Source organism: Castor canadensis, chromosome 7 (assembly GCF_047511655.1).
Source record: "Castor canadensis chromosome 7, mCasCan1.hap1v2, whole genome shotgun sequence".
NCBI classification, from domain to species: Eukaryota; Metazoa; Chordata; class Mammalia; order Rodentia; family Castoridae; genus Castor; species Castor canadensis.
The window spans coordinates 36,584,517-36,602,201 of NC_133392.1; the positions used below are offsets into that span (position 1 = coordinate 36,584,517).

Here is a 17,685-nt window from a genome sequence, read left to right on the forward strand (position 1 = left end):
CCTGTTAACCATGTGTTATGAAGCTCTGCAAAGAAGATACTCCACCGAGGTCAATAAAAAATGACAGGTAGAAATGTGACCTTCAAGTGGGCAGTGGATGGCAGCAGGCATGTGACCTGAAAGGTACCTTTTCAATGGGAGAGAGAGATGCCCCTGGGGATGATTTTGGATCACTCAGAGGTAATTCACTTACCCAGTATTGTTTCTAAGTTAGACTCAAATGGAAAACCTTAAACTCAAATAAAAATAGCAGGAAAACCTGGTCATTTTTGACACTGAGGAATTTATAGTTCCTGTTTTACTAGGGTCCAATATTCCATCTTAGAGAAGTTTGGTGATAACATATTCTAAAAATAGGGGATTGGTTAAATTGGTTATGGTGTCCTCTTGGGGATATACCCAAAAGACTGTGACACAGGTTACTCTAGAAGCACCTGCACACCCATGTTTATTGCGGCACTATTTACAATAGCCAAGTTATGGAAACAGCCAAGATGCCCCACCACTGACGAATGGATTAAGAAAATGTGGTATCTATACACAATGGAATTTTATACAGCCATGAAGAAGAATGAAATGTTATCATTTGCTGGTAAATGTATGGAATTGGAGAACATCATTCTGAGTGAGGTTAGCCTGGCCCAAAGACCAAAAATCATATGTTCTCCCTCATATGTGGACATTAGATCAAGGGCAAACACAACAAGGGGATTGGACTTTGAGCACAAGATAAAACCAAGAGCACACAAGGGAGGGGTGAGGATAGGTAAGACACCTAAAAAACTAGCTAGCATTTGTTGCCCTTAACGCAGAGAAACTAAAGCAGATACCTTAAAAGCAACTGAGGCCAATAGGAGAAGGGGACCAGGAACTAGAGAATAGGTGAGATCAAAAAGAATTAACCTAGAAGGTAACACCCACGCACAGGAAATCAATGTGAGTCAATGCCCTGTATAGCTATCCTTATCTCAACCAGCAAAAACCCTTGTTCCTTCCTACTATTGCTTATACTCTCTCTACAACAAAATTAGAGATAAGGGCAAAATAGTTTCTGCTGGGTATTGAGGGGGTAGGGGGGAGAGGGAGGGGGCGGAATGGGTGGTAAGGGAGGGGGTGGGGGCAGGGGAGAGAAATGACCCAAGCCTTGTATGCACATATGAATAATAAAAGAAAAAAAATTATAAAAAAAAAAGAATTAACCTAGAAGGTAACACACACGCACAGGAAATTAATGTGAGTCAAGTCCCTGTATAGCTATCCTTATCTTAACCAGCAAAAACCCCTGTTCCTTCCTATTATTGCTTATACTCTCTCTACAACAAAATTAGAAATAAGGGCAAAATAGTTTCTGCTGGGTATTGAGGGGGTGGAGGGGAGAGGGAGGGGGCAGAGTGGGTGGTAAGGGAGGGGGTGGGGGCAGGGGGGAGAAATGACCCAAGCCTTGTATGCACATATGAATAAAAAAAAACTGGTTATGGTGTGAGTGTATGTGAAAAATGGAACAATATGTAGTCAGTAAAAGTGGTAATGTAATTTAACACAAAAAGTTGCTCAAAACTAGTAAGTTACAAACTGCTAAGATTAGTAGGAAGCCTAACTGATTAAAAATTATTAAAAATAAATCATATATATGGCAGAGAAAAGATGTCTATCTAAGGTGATTAGATTGGAGAGACGGAAAGATGGATATTTTTAAAAAATTGCTCTGTTCTCTGTTCTTTCTCACATCTCTGTAATAACTATTATGGGCTGAATTGTGGCCCCTTCTATTCATATGTTAAAACCCCAACCCCAGTACCCTAGAGTGTGATGTATTTGGAGACAGACCCTTAAAATGGTAATTAAGTTAAAATGGTGCCATGAGAGCAGGTCCTAATCCAATTATGTCTGATGTTCTTAAAAGAAGTAGAAATTAGGACATAGAAACACCAGACATGTGCACATAACTAAGATCATATGAGAATATTTTGAGAAGGCTAAGCCAGGGAGGGAGGGCTCTGAAAAGATCCAACCTGCTGACACTTCGATGTAGGTCTTCTAGCCTGCAGGAGTGTGAGCTGATAAATTTCTGGTGTTTTGTCATAAAAATTCTAGCAAACAAATATAATACCCAAGGGTTACTTGTACAGAGGAGAAAAGAAATAGGGATTGAACAAAATGTAGGAAATTAAGGAATTTGTGGAGCTCAGAGGACAGCAGCTTAAGTGTGACAGGGCATGGTGTGTGTGTGTGTGTGTGTGTGTGTGTGTGTGTGTGTATAATATATGTAGAACCTGATACTCAAAGTAGATCAGCAGTCAGCATCCCTGCTGTTAGAAAGGCAGTATCTTAAGCCCCACCCCAGACCTACTGAATTAGGATCTACATGTCTCTACCAAGAGTCCCAGGTGATTACTATGCATGTCAAAGTTTGTAAAGCAGTGCACATCAAAGCCAGTCCATAATCCAACAGTGCATGCCTTTGCATGGGATTCTCCTTCTTTCCCCTGCTCTACCTAACAGCCACCCTAAGTGTCCAACACTGGACTTCCACCATGCACTGTCTCCAACTATGGCTCATTTTTCCCATTATTGCTCTCCCTCCTTTCCTTACTTTAGTCCCTGCTTTGAAAGTGCTATTTGGGAATTTTATTCTACCTCGTTTTAATGCCTTGAGTGGAATGATTCTCTGAGCAGTTACCACTGAACTGTTGTTTTCCACAACTGCAAAACGAAGAAATACAAGATCTTCAAAGTGAACCCGGAACAGAAACTGTTCATTCCACATAGGGTTCAGTGTGTTTCGATGGATGGGCTTCGTACGGAAATGGCAGCTGTCCAGGGGCATGCCTAGGACGTCAACTTCAATGCACGGGCTTCCCGTGCTGTTACTAGGGCACACATTTTGGCCAGAGACAATCTGAAGGGGGAGAAAAAGGATTAAGGTCACAGAAGATGAAAGAGAAGCAAAGACAATCTCTGGACCTCATCTTCCCTTCACAAAGAACACAGGAATAGACAAGGTAAATGATTAATAAAACTGTTAAGCAAAACCAGTGATTATAATCAGACAATCCCATGACTGCAATCATGTGAAAAGCCTATTTTGTTACCAGCATTCAGTTAGCTATTATCTTCTAACAGTCAAAATTTACAATATTGCCAAAAACAAGTAATAAAATGACATTACATCCTTACAGAAGTTGAAAGAAGATCACAAATCCTTACTGATATTCTCTTCAAAATGTTGTAGGAGTATATTTTATGACTTCAAAGTCTTCTTGAATAGTTTAGTTTTGGAGCAAGTCATAGTATGTTGTTAAAAATTAATTTGTAGCCTTCTGTTAACAGATAAAACTACACTCAAGTAACTCTAGCTAAGGGCCAAATGGAAAAGAGGCTATTGCCCGCCTATCTTCAGGAAAATTTGGATGGTCAGAAATGTGTGAATGGGGATATTGCAGGGATTTGGGGTATTACAAGCGGATTTCTTTTGGAAAGATAGAGGGACAAGATCTAGAAATGGAAAGAAGAAAGGACCTTCTCTCTTTCCTAACCCCTACCCAGATTTTTATTTTTCTGTTAGCTAAGAGGGAGCAAAAGAATGGGGAAGTAGAACTGAGTGAAGAGCTATCAGATCTCTGTTTTAAGGAGAGTTTGTAGTGTTCTGATAATGTTATTTAAGAGATAAAAAGCCTAAGGAACGACCCAGGATGATAAAGAAGGAAATGATAGAAGCAGGAAAGATGTTTCACTGTATATGTATTCTGATGCCAGTTGTCTGACCCTAGAGCTTGTTGGATCTTAAGATCAGCTGATCTAACAAGGAGCTCAGGGTTTGTGGGGCAAATTCATAGTTATGAATGACCGTCTTTAGTATATCAGGTGAAGCAGGGACCTCATATCTCTACCTACTGGGCTCTGGCAAGCACAGGGCCTAATTAATGACAGCACACCAAGGCATAGCTTACTTTCTGTGAGATAAAGAAATTCTTGTGGGAACTAAATCTGCATGACCTGTGACATGAGAGCTTTGTCATGTTTTGAAATCAAAACCAGTTCATACTAGTGAAGGCTTAAATACCTCACTGTTCTGACAACAGGGGCCCTACTTACAGTTAAGGAATAGATGGCAGGGTCCATGTTTTCCAGCTCTCTTTCCAGTGGAGAAAACTTCTGATACATGGGACAGTTCTTATCCCACAGAACTGGGGGTTTCAAAACATAACCACAGCCACCATTAGCCTCAAACATTGCAGCATTTAAATGTAAAGGGAGATCTGCAAAACAAACAAAGTGGCTTAAATGTCATAAAGCTCAAAAGCACCTTGCATCAATTTTCTGGAAGCCCAAGCAGGAAGCATCAGCCACTCATTCCATAGACTGATGAATGCCTGCTGTGTGCCAGGTTGTATTAAACACCAGGGGTACTGCAGGTAATGAGACAAAAAATCTCTGTCTTCACATAACATACAATCTATGGAAATGCCCAGTGTTGCCCCTCCAAACTAGGTTTGGCCACATAAGAACTTTCACAAGTAAAAATTTATCCCATCCCTCTGAAAATCCTTGCAAAATACCTTACTTTAGACTGAATTTTGGAAAGGAATCATTCCATTTTCTTATCCCCAAACACCAAACCATGCAGACAATTTTATGGTCAATTCTTGCTATTTCAAAGGTAAGATAAAAATCTTAACTATACAAGAAAGAATAGTCAGAAAAACAGTTTTTCCTTGAAATCTCAATTTCAATCCATAAATTACTTTTACCTTTTTTTTGTTGTTGTTAAATGTGAAAAAAACTCATCACATATGATTCACATCATGTGCACAATCTCCTCAATCATAAATGTTGGGAACCCTCACAAAGGATTTGAGTCTTTTGTGGCCAAATTTTATTTGGCACAGTTGTTTGATGAACAACTGTATGCCTGCACTCTTTCTGGACTCTTCCACATTCATATGCTCATCTGATGGCTTAAGTCTGTGTAAAAGCTGTCCCAATGAACATAAGGTTTATGAGACACACCTGACAAGTGTTCCCTCTGATACATTCTTTCCATGTGCAGAATGAACTTTGCTACCTGGACCAACATCAAGGAAAACTGTGGTAAGCGCCTTAAAGCACCAGAAATTGGCCCCTACTCTTGTATCTTGTGTGTAAAATTTTTCCATGTGTCTGAGATTGGCCAAGATTGTATGCAGGAATTCCTGGGGTAAGGTGTCTTAGACACAGGAAGCTCCTTGGGACTCAGTCTTCTTTGTCAAAGTTAGTGCCCACCTGCCAGGCCCTCTCTAGTGCTGATGTGACTGAATCATTGAGGCTGTGTTGTCTCACCTGCAGAGGGACGAAATTCTCTTCCCTGGCCACTCCATGACAGAGAAGCAGACATGGCTAGGATGACTAAGAGAGTGGGGCAAATGCGCTCACATGGGGTGAGTAAATGTGAAATGGACATTTACCCTAATCTGAAAATTGAATATCCCTGATCCGAAAATATGAAATTCTCCAAAAGATGAGACTTTTTGAACATTGATGTGATGCCACGAGTGGAAAATTCCATGCTTGGCCTTGTGATGGTTGAGTAAAAACACAAGAGTACAAAAAATATAAAATCACCTTCAGGCTATGTGGACAAGGTGTATATGAAATATAAATGTGTTTTGTGTTTAGACTTGGGTCCTATCCCCAAAATAGCTCATTGTATATATGAAAATGATTCAAAATCTGAAAAATTCCAAACATTTGAGTCTCAAAGCATTTTTTGGATAATGGATATTCAACCTGCATTACTAATAACAGTAATACCCACACTTATTGATTATGATGTCACCCTATTCAAGATTGAAGTCTGATCTCATTAGCACTGTGTCTAGGCTAACAGAGTTCCAAAACTTTAAAGCACTTTTTTCTCAGCTAAGATTGCATTTGGCAGCACAATATGTAAAAGTTCTTTTATTTTAATTTTTTTGGCAGTGCTGGGGCTAGAACTCAGGGCCTTACACTTGCTAGGTAAGAGCTCTACCATTTGAACCACACCTCTAGCAAAACTTGCTCAGTTTGAAATAAAGATGGGACCTCAAGTCTACTCCTCTTACTGCCCCCTACAAGTGGCCACAGAATCTTATCTGCCACTATAGTTTGAAAACCCCTGTTCTAACCAAAGGAAAGAATGTGTACAATTGGTGTACCACTATTTACCCTGCTGAATCAATGTATATGATGATAGATAAAGAATACCACTGCCTTTCTGGTCTTCTATTCACTTAAAATGCTGTATTAAAGTAACTGCCATTCTCATAATATTTATCCTTATATTTGCGAGTCTGGAAAAATCATCATAAAAATGAGACTATCATTCAATGAAGCATAAAAAAACGCTTTTTTAAAAAGAGGCTTTTCTCCTCACTGGAGCTGCATGTTTATACACTTGTAGGTTACTGTCTATGAAGCAGGAATTATTTTGCCCCAAATGGAAAGAACTCAGAGGGATTGTTGCCAGCAATAACCATGGGTTTGCATACCAGCCTCAGGTCAGTTTCCAAACTTGGGTTAATTTTATTGAGTGGGGACCTATAATACCCCTGGTTCCAGATCACTTCTGACTTTTTGGAGTTCACAGAATCAGCAGAAAGCTTGGGAAGTGATGGCTTTATCTCCATAGACACCCTTTGGGGTGATATCCAGGAACTGGCAAGGCAGATAGATGATCTCTGTGACAGAGTGGGAGCCCAGAGGAACACTAGGAAGAGTCATGGAAAATCAAGCATTTCCTGACCTAGGAATACTTTGCAACGATTAAAAAATGATTATTACAATGTCAACTCCTGCCTATATGGATTTGTAATTCAAGCACCTGGAAGAAATCCAGAGCAAAAAAATCAAGAACCCCAGGTTCAGATTACAGTGGGGCCAAAAAGGGCAGTGCGCTTCATCTCAGAGCAATTGTTGAGCATCTACTGGGTGTAAGATATTGAGTGAGGCTCTTGTCCCAATTTGCAGAAATGAAGCCTATTTTTATAGATGGACAACACTGACACTGTATGTAGCTTGTGCCTGGTCCAGCAAGGCTGGCTGAGTTGAATTGAAAAAGATAAGATGACAGAATCACTCCAAGATTGAAAGGCTATGCAGAGAACCTCATAACAGTGATCTGCCTCCCTTGGGTGGTGCAGCTCAAACAGGTGCTCCTGGCTTGATAAAGAGGGAAGGAAAGGCTTCAGGGGTGAGTGGAACACAAGCTGCAGCTTCAGTGTGTGTTGTGGATTGTGGGGTGGTCCATGGACCACCAACCCTTCAGTTGAGGCTCCTTTTGCCATCAGTGGAGCCAGAGTGGCTGCTCACTCTTGGCACTTTCATTTTCTTGAGAAAACTATTCTCCTAGTTACTTCAGTGTACTTAAAATATTTTGGCATCTTAATAACCAAGGGTGCCAGTGGACACAGGATTGCAGACAGGGTCAGGGATGTAAACCCACAAGCTACTCAGGAAAGATTGAAAGGAAATGGAAAAGAAAACTTTTACAACTTTGAAAGCATTTCACCCTTATTTCCATTTGTGGGTCCAAGTCATTCTGTTTTTGTAACTTATCAAGCACACTTAAGAATAGTTAACATTTGTGAAATGTTTTCTATGTGCCAGGTGCTCTGCTGAGTATGGTACTTTACCAGCGTCACCTCATTTAATTTCAATTTAAAAAATTAAATCTGGGGGGGACAGGGGAAGGGGAGAAGTGGCCCAAATAATGTATACACATGTAAGTACATGTAAAAATGATAAAAATAAAATTAAAAAAAGAAAAAATATAACAAGGGCAAAATAAAACACAACATGGCTGATGTCTCTAACCTATGTCTTTGGGGTCAGCCATAAGTGGGTACCACTGGCACCAGAACAAGGTAGCTAGCTGGTCCCAGAGCTAAAGCTGTGGTTTGACTTCAGCTAGAGAGGGCTGTACAGTGGTTTATGGTTCAGCACCATTACTGGGGGCAGATTCAGTTCATGTGAGATGAATGATACGGGCTGCTCGTGGCTCCTCTGTTCAAAGGAAAGATTGTGGGTTTTGCATGAGCTCCCAGGAAAAATTCCTTATTGATTCTTATTCTTTCCTCACCTTGCAGTGCCCCTCCCCATTCAAACAAAATGCTTTCTCCTTCTAACTCCCAAAACTTGAATTTATTATTGCAAGCCATCCTGCAACCTTGACCAAAGGAACCATTTTCCTTGGTCTGCACATTTCAAAAGTAAGGACCATAAAGGTACCACCTCTTAGGGTTGTTGTAGAGATTAAGTGAGATAATAGTTGTCAGGAATTCAGCACAGTCAACTGGGTGTGGTGGTGCATGATCCCATTGCTTGGGAGACTGAGGCATGAAGATGGTGAATTCAAGGACAGCCTAGGCTATATAATGAGACTCTGTCACAACCCCCTCCCCCCCAAAAATAGGATTGATCAAGGTGACTCATGCCTGTAATCCTAGCTACTCAGGATGAGGCGATCAGGAGGATCATGGTTTGAGGCTAACCTGGGCAAAAAGTGAGACCAACTCCACACCCCGCCCCCACTGCCGCTGCCCGCCATCTCAACAAATAAAGCATGTGTGATAGAATACTCCTGTAATCCCAGTTACTCAGGTGACATAGGCAGGAAGATTGCAGTATGAGGCTGGCCTTAGGCAAAAACATGAGACCATATTCAAAAAATAACTAAAGGAAAAAAGGATGGGAGGATGGCTCAAGTGTTTGAGTACCTGCCTAGCAAGCGTGAGGTCCTGAGTTCAAAACTCCAGTACCCTGCTCCCCCCCAAAATCCAAAGAATTCAGCATAGTGGTTGGTGTTCAGTTAGCATGCAGTAAGTGAAAACTTTTATTCTGGGGTTTTAGGTCTTGTATCAGTGGAGAAACAAGAACACTATTTTCCCTGTTCACACAATTCACATACTTGTTGTTTTCCTTGTTAGCTCCCTTAGAGCACTGACTGGTATTCTTCATCTCAAAAGCATGCGGAGAAAAATTGTTCTACCTTGCACAGTGTTTGAAGTGACACTACTATTTTTATTTTTTTAAGGTAAGGTCCCACTATGTTACCTAGTCTGGCCTTGAACTAGGTTCAAGTGATCCTCTTGTTCAGCTTCTGAAGTGGCTGGGACCATGCCCAACGTTGACACTACTTTAAAAAACCGCTTTTGAGATAAGGTCTTGTTATATAAGCAAAGCTGGCTTCAAACTCATGATCCTCCTACCTCAGCCTCCCGAGTGCTGGGATTACAGATGTGCCGAACCATGCCCAACTTGGTCCACACTACTTCTTGACTTCAAGAACAACTGCCTAGTAAGACAGCTTAACTAAGTGATGTTAGGAAATCTGTCCCAAAAGATCTTTAGAATCAAACTCTGTCAAGACAGTCTGTGCTTCAAAAGTGGTTTTAGAAAAAGTCACCAACCCCCCTTTTTTTGGAACCCCTACCAAGTTCTTTTCTATCACTTTAACTTCAAAACATCAGGGACACAATGCAGGATCACATTCACTTTCCTCTTCCATCCTCTGTGCGTTTACCCTCACGTATGTGTGCCCCTGTCTAGGCTTTCTTGACCTCTGAAAAAAATGTTCATGGAGCCACATGTACTGAGCTGTGAGGCGTGAAGGAGAGGGGAGAGGATGCAGGCCCTTTACCATCTGTCTGGTAGTTGAGTGCCACGAGCTGTATCCCATGGAGCCAAAACATGAGGGGGCTGGGGTTGGATGAGTCGATGCGGGTGGCAGCTGGGTAAGTCCTCAGCAGCTGGCAGGCCGTGTGCTGGATCAGCTTCTGAGAATACCTGCGACACAGACGTTTGCCAGCATTTTCGTTCAGTGATGAGATATGATAGCATTTGGGGGTTCTAATGATAGCGCTGAGGGAGGTGGTCGGGTTGAGAGGGGAAGGACAATCCTCCCAGGTCTGTCGAATTCCTTCGGAAGAACCTAAACCCCACAAAAGATTAGCCTTGGATTAGTGTCAAAAGCTTTCAATAGTCTAGAAAGACAAACCTGAATGACAAGCCCCATAGTCACAACACATAAGTGAGACTGCTTCTTAAATTTTACTTGTGAGTTAGCTCACTACCTTGAAACAACACGGTGGCTACTGAGTTTCAAAATGAAGGTAGCAGGTTGGGGTGTAGCTCAGTGGTAGAGCAATGTCTACCATACACAGGTCCTGGGTTCGATCCCCAGCACCAAAAAATAAAATAAAATGAGATAGTAGAGCTGATTTAAATTCAAGGGCTGGAACTCCTTTGCCTCAGTACTTCATTTACCCTATGGATATGTTTGCACAAAAACACAGCAATGTATAGACAAACCCACAAAAAACAAAATGGGAAGCAACCCAAACCTTGTATCAGTGATGATGTGGTTCAATAAACGACAAAATATCCATACAACAGAATACAGCACAGCCATTAAAAAGAATAAGACAGAGAAGATTCTGGGAAAATTTACAGCAAGTATAAAAGTTATACAAGTATGTTTAGTTATATCTCATTTGCATTATCTTTAAAAAGATCTTATTTTTCTTAAAAAAAACACAATAAACTTCCAGTAGTTTACCTCAGGGAAGGAGTGCCAGGCCACTGAGCATAGAAAAGAAGTTTAATAATCATCTGTATTGTTTGAGTTTTTAACTATGAGAAATTATTACTTTTACCTTAGGGAAGGAGTGCCAGGCCACTGAGCATAGAAAAGAAGTTTAATAATCATCTGTATTGTTTGAGTTTTTAACTATGAGAAATTATTACTTTTACCTTAGGGAAGGAGTGCCAGGCCACTGAGCATAGAAAAGAAGTTTAATAATCATCTGTATTGTTTGAGTTTTTAACTATGAGAAATTATTACTTTTACAATAAAACATAGTTAGAAATAAAATGAATTTATCTCTGGGTAAAGAGTTCAGTTCCAAGAACCACTAGAATGTTCCCAGGTGCTTCCAACTTTTACTTTTGAGTCAAACAATGTTAGAATATCTTCAGTGAAATACTATTTGTAGTGAGTCAAAGGAAAAAAATCAGCGATTTAAAATTTTTTTTTGCCACATTTGAACCATGTGAACATTTATGCAATTAAAAACAAATTTAAAAATTTAAGGGAAGTGCTTAGATAGCAAAATATTTGAATCATGTAGCATGCAGGATCAGGCAAAGACATTGGAAGAAGGTGACTTTACTTTTTCCAGATGTTTTGTTAAATGAGGCCGCCTCCCCTGGGCTCATTCTGCCAGCATTGTTGCCAAAAATGGACTTCCTGCTTTTCCTTTCTTTTCCTCTGCTAGAGCCAGATGAATTTAGAGTTGACAGGCCTGTTCCCATAAAATGAAAATAAATAAGCCAAAAACTACAGGCAAGGGAACTCAACATTTTTCCATCCTTGTTAATGTTTATTTTGAAGTCCTACTACTTCCCTGGAGCCCAAAACAGAAGACCTACTAACATTTTAGTACCGTTAATAAAAGTATTGTAGATAATCACAGCAAGCTTTTAATCTCTGTAGACAAATGCACCAAGAACTGCATGTTTATTATTGAATAATCACAAAATATTGCACACACACACACACACACACACACACACCTCTAGCTGACTGTGCACTCAAAAGTTTTTTTCATTTGCTGTTTTTTTTTTTCCCCCCCTTGAGACAGAGTCTTGAGATACAGACCAGGCTAGACTTCAGCTCTCAATCCTCCCTCCATGACCTGAATGCTGGGGTTACAGGCATTTGCTACCACACTCAGCTCTGAAAGATTTTTGAAAATTGCATGAAAAAAAGTGCTGAAGTCCATGATAAGTTACTAGAGGTTAATTACAAAAAGTAAAAAAAATGAAAGAATGATTACAAGCCCAAGCTTGTGTCCACATTCAATTCCCTCTGGTATGAGCCTTGACTGAGCCCTCTACCTCCCTCAGTTTCCTTAATCTACAAAAGGTGTGAATATAGGAGCTCACTCTTAGGATTCAATTAGCTCAGTCTTAGGATTCAATGGGAGATACATTATGATAATGAAGTTTACTGACTTTCTCACTCCTGGCATACTCACTCCCTTCATGCCTGGCACAGTGCCTAGCGCACAGCAGGAACTGAGAACATATTTGCTGAATGAGGAAATGCATGCACACTACCCAGACCTGGCTCCTGTGTATGGAGAGTGATTTTAAGGCTCCAGAGAAGCTGGAGTTGCCTCCAAGTCATTCTTACTGTCTATAATTGTGCCATTGGAGAATAATTCCTTAAATTGAAGCTGCATTAGATCTTTTTTTTTTTGAGAGGAAAATATACCTTCCAAGAACATCACAGAGGAGACAGGATAGAATAGTGTTTAAAAGCATAGGGTTTGGAGTGAGAAAACTGACACTCAGTGGGAATTTGCTTTGGCCCAAGTCACAGAGAACAGGTAGCCAAGAGACCAGGGCTCTGACCAATGATCTTGTCCAATGATTTTGTCATCATTTAATATTTCTCTTGGCTGCCCTTTTTTTCTTTGTCCTTGTGGTACTGGATATGTTGGCTCACTATGACTGGAAAATAATTAGAGACCCAGGAGGTATTCAAATACATGCCTAGGAATGCAAGGAGCTCCCAAAAAGGAAACATCTTTATGGGTTAAAGAGTCTCAGATACTACACAGGGACCCTTGGCCTTGGAGTTTGGACAATGGTAAAAGAAAGTAGGAAAGATGGGCCAGGTTGAATACACACTTTGCCTGAGCAAAGACCTGACAGCAAGAAGGGCCATGGTGTATGTAGGTGCCTGATGAAGAGTGGGGGATACAGAGAGGCTTGCTGAGAAGTGTCCAGAAACTAAGTAGATGGAGTCATAGGATAAAAATACCATGCCCTCCTTTTATTCCAGCTTGAAGGAGAAAAGAAAGGAAGGGAGATATAAGTACAAAATGTAACTGAGAAACAAACCTCATGAGCAAACAAATATAAACACAGGAGAAAAAAACTTAGCTCTTTTCTTCACTCTGAGAAAGGTAAGATAATGTGATGAAACTATCACAATGAAGTCCCTTTGTACAATTAACATAGTCAATACTTTCTCTAAAAATCACAGCTGTAGAACTGAGACACCCACGTTCTGGTTCTTGTGCTACCAATGCCACATTCATGATGCGGGAGTCAGTTTTACTTGTGGGCCTCCTCACATGATCTTTGAGTGCCTTGCTATTCTGCAGATATTTTTACACATGGCTTCTAGGAAGTGACTTGGGATGGTGAAAGGCGAGACACTGAAATTGATAATGTAATTTATCAGTTAAACTTATCAAACTTAAAATCAATAAGGTAACAAAATAAACATTTTATGATATTTCCCCCCAAACAAATTGTAAGCTGGGTGTGGTGGCACACAGGAAGTGGCTGTAGGAGGATTATATCTTTGAAGCCAGTCCAGACCTTGAGATCCTATCTCAAAAATGAAATGCAAACAAAAGGGATGGTACAAGTAGTAAAGCACTCACCTAGCAAGCATGAGGGCATAGGTTCAATCCCTAGTACTACACACACACAAAAAATCATCAAAAACAGATTATAATAACAATAAATGCTTAGAAGGGATTGTAACAATGATTCCAGCAGCATAATTAGTTATTTTGAGAAAGGAACTAAAACTGATGAAAGAAAAAAGAAACTTCAATTACTAAAAAGAAATTATATACGTATACGCATATATACGTGTGTGTATATATATGTGTGTGTGTGTGTGTGTATATATATATACATATATATATATATATATATATACCTACATATATATATATGTATCCATAAGCATGTGTATATATGTATATGTGTGTATATGTATGGGACTGGGCTGTAGCTCAGTGGTAGAGCACTTGTCTAGCATATGTAAGGCTCTGGATTTGATTCTGAGCACCACCATTAAAAAAAGAGAAGAAATATACTTATAAAGAATATGTGCTATATAAAGGTGTTCAAACAATACATTTAGAATTTAAAAAGTCAAGCAACTATATGCCTCTGTTAGAAATAAAATATAATTAGCTCCTTGGGAGGATCTTGATTCAAGGACAGCCTGAGCAAATAGTTCTTGAAACCCTGTCTCCAAAATAGCCAGAGCAAATTGGACTGGAGGTGTGGCTTAAGTCATAGAGTGCCTGCTTTGCAAGTGTGAAGCCCTGAGTTCAAGCCCCAGTCCCACCAAAAAACAAAAAGGGAATAATACTATTGACTTCATAAAATTATTATGAGCAAGCCAAAGAGATGATCTATGTAAAATACTTAGCACAAATCCTTGTACTTAAGTGTTTAATACATTTTAGCTGTTAGATGTTATAAATATCATTTTTTAATTTTGTTACTATTAACTATTATGGAAAGAAATTATGTGATCTGGAAAATGATTATTTTATAGTATTTTTCCTCATGTGCATTAAAGCAAAATATAATAACAATAAATATTTAGAAGGTATTAGAAGCATGAATTTGGCTACATAATTTAATTATTTTGGAGTTTCACAATGTCTAGTCAGATAAAAAAGCATTCTTTTATTCTTTGGTAACTTTAAATGGCACAGAGGCCTGTTCTTACCTGGAAACTTTACTGCTTGGCAATAGATGACAAGGTCAGAAAGCTCTGGTGCAATCTGTCTGCTTTCTTTCTTATTCTGAGGAAGATAAAATTCTTCTCCCAGTTCCATGTCATAAACCTATCAAGGGAAAATGATACCATTTTACATAGAAGGTATATGCCACTCTCCTCCAAATTCCCAAAGCTCTTTGTACTTCTCTAGTGTCATCAGTGTGCTTGGCTCAGTTTTTATCCACATTCATGTCCTAACACCTTAATTAGAGGAAAAGCCTTCTGAGGGCAAAGGATGAATCTGATCATCCTTCATATCCCTCTGGGCAGATCCTCTGTCTTCCACATGGAAGAGTCTATGCACGTTTGTTGACTATCTGTTGTGCCACATACAGATATATTTTTGAGTAAGAATGTTCACAGCTACTTTATTCATCATGACCTCAAACTGGAAAAAACTCAACTCATGTCTATTACCAGAAATATAGAAAACAAATTGTGTAGATCCATAAAATAAACTAAAGATAGTCACAATATGGATGAGCCTTGAAAATGTTGTATTGTGTAAAAGAAGTCAGATACAAAAGAGTATATAGTGTATGATCCCACATACATGTAACTCTAGAACAGGCAAACCTGACCTAAGGTACTGATATTACAACAGTGACTGTGTGGCTCAAATTTTGACATATTTCATTATTCTATCCTCCAACATTGTCACAGCAACTATGTCTACAGATTTGCTCAGTGTGTATACGCTGCAAGGTACTTGAAGGTAGGTCTAGGTATCTAATGTATCTTTCCATTCTTGGTGTCATTCCTGTCTGGCCCCACTTATCTTCTTGGTCATCCCAAATGCCTTTACTTCCCTGAACAACCAGGCTGTCCTCTTGGCCTGAATGCCATGTTTTTATCTGTTCGACCAAATCTTTCTTTTCAAATATCATGTTCTCTGAGAGACTGTCCTTGATTATCTGATAACATAGTAATGATCCTTACTCTTTGCCTTTGTCTGCAGGTCTATATGCAACACTAACCACCTCCTATGCCACTTCACTGCCTGCCATACACAGAGCCTTAGTAGGTATTGGTTGGATGAGACAATGACTAATCCTTACAAGTGGCAGATGTTCCCTATAATAACAGGAATGTGGAATTTGGGATGTAAGGGATAGGGAGAGCGAAGATGAAGGGAAGCAATAGGGAGGAAGTGGAGCCCCATCTGAAAGTGACAAGAGCACTGTGGGACAAGTAGTGCAACAGGAGACATTCACCCACCTTTCCTTTGTTGCAAGCAGAGTTATCTGCTTTCTTTATCCTCTTGGGGATTTCTTCATTATACTCAAACTGAAGCTTGTCAGTACATGATTTATTTTCAGGCCTGTCTTCCAGAATGTTGTCTGAAAATGAGTTAGCTGGCTTCAGTGAAAAAAAGAATGAAAGGCTAGCTACATATACATCATTGTGAGGATAACCAGATACTTGTATTTATCACAGGACTGAGGTTCTAGCTACATGTTACCAAAATGACAGCATACTTTAAAAATTAGGTTGATGGACTGAACTTCAATTTAATTGACTCAGTTACCAGTAGTTTTGGTCCCAAATAGACATAATCTAAATGAGAACACTCATTTTCATACTGATGACTGAAACTGTGAAAGCACTCTGGAAGATATCATGTGTCAAGAAGCTGATAACACCCAAGTTTGGGAAGGATTTAGTGGTTAATTCACTTCTAGATGATACATATATGATTTCATCACCCTCACTTTGAAATGTTTGCTGTTCGCTTCCTTTGTCTTGAGAAATGTCAACACCAATGCCTGTGTGTGTATGTGTGTGTGTGTGTGTGTGACTTACTATTATGTACAATGCAAAGTTTTCACAATTATAGTTAACTGGAAATTAAAGTTTTCATGATTGTTATTAATTATTAAGTGATAATCTTAAATATATTTAAATATGTCTAAGTATGATAGATAATTGGAAACCTGGCTTTTTAAAAAAAACATTTCTATTCGGAATGACTGTAAAAGTATAAAAGGCATATTATGATTATACTCTTTTAAAATGAAAAATAGAAAAGCTAACTTCTTACTCAAGACTTGCCATCTCATCAGACCACAATGCTTAGACCAAAATATCTTTCTAGCAAATCAGGGCCATGCAGGCTGCCAAGAAGTAAATGAGTTCAGCTGCATTTATATTCACAGAATTGTCACAACTTCATGCTAATTAGACCCAAGGAATTGGAAACAGAATGCTGACATCCATGCAGTTAAAATGCTCAGTTCAAATGGTGTTTACCTTCCTGACCGTTAGAAGCGGGGGAAGCAGTAAGGACATCTATAGAAAAACAGAATCAGAAAGGGGGTACAGGTAAGGAGAATTAAGACAAAAAGCCAGATAAATTAAGCTGAGGAATGAAGCAAAGCATAAATAACAACAGCTTAGATTATAAGGTAACTGAAACTAGAAAATTTCTGTTGATTTAATATTTTGACTATTACAGGATGCAAAGACTAGCAATAAGAGAAATGCACATTGTTAATCATGCCAGCAGCTGCCACACTAATGTTTCATATTTTCAGTTACCGAGGATTGTAATATTCCTGATATGACTTCAATTCAAATGACAGGAATCAATTAATTTGTTAGAATCATGCAGTCATTGTTATAGAACATGCCTACAATTAAGGTATAAACTTATACTTGTGCTTCAATGTATGTTCAAAACTAGCCAAGGCAAACAAGGTTTGGCAGAAATCTGTATTTATTTTATTAAATTTAATGAAATAAATATTCAATAAAAGGCAGAGTAGCAATTCCTAAAATGCATAACCCTCATTTGCAAATTCCTTGGAAGTTTCTTGAAATAACACTGTGGCTAGGTATCATCTCATTTGTATGGTCAAAAGGGGCTTTAAGTTCATTCCCTCATCCTATTGGTATGGAAACTGTGGGGACTACAGATGTCACAGCAATAAACTGGGCACCCTGGTTCTCGAGATGGATTTTTCATATGGATGCCTCCAAGGGCCTCAGGAGGCTTGTGGAACTCCTGCAACCGTATGCAGTTTTGAGATCACATTTGTTTCTGGAATGAAATTGAGGACAGCTTTTCA

The 17,685-nt window shown here is 39.3% G+C and overlaps 1 protein-coding gene across 8 annotated transcripts in view; it reads right to left on the reverse strand.

Annotated features, from left to right (window-relative positions):
* The window catches only part of Plce1 (phospholipase C epsilon 1), a 363,378-nt gene that overhangs the window by 18,476 nt on the left and 327,217 nt on the right, over positions 1-17,685 (reverse strand). For 4 of the 8 annotated variants that reach the window (XM_074078733.1, XM_074078732.1, XM_074078734.1 and 1 more), the window contains 7 exons: positions 16,868-16,906; positions 15,836-15,957; positions 14,567-14,684; positions 11,187-11,318; positions 9,656-9,946; positions 4,096-4,259; positions 2,638-2,899 (listed from right to left, as the gene is read on the reverse strand). In XM_074078733.1, the coding sequence (XP_073934834.1) occupies positions 2,638-2,899; positions 4,096-4,259; positions 9,656-9,946; positions 11,187-11,318; positions 14,567-14,684; positions 15,836-15,957; positions 16,868-16,906 (1,128 nt within the window). The remainder of the gene's footprint in view (positions 1-2,637; positions 2,900-4,095; positions 4,260-9,655; positions 9,947-11,186; positions 11,319-14,566; positions 14,685-15,835; positions 15,958-16,867; positions 16,907-17,685) is intronic. The other 4 variants (XM_020156649.2, XM_020156648.2, XM_074078736.1 and 1 more) reach the window with 3 other exon arrangements.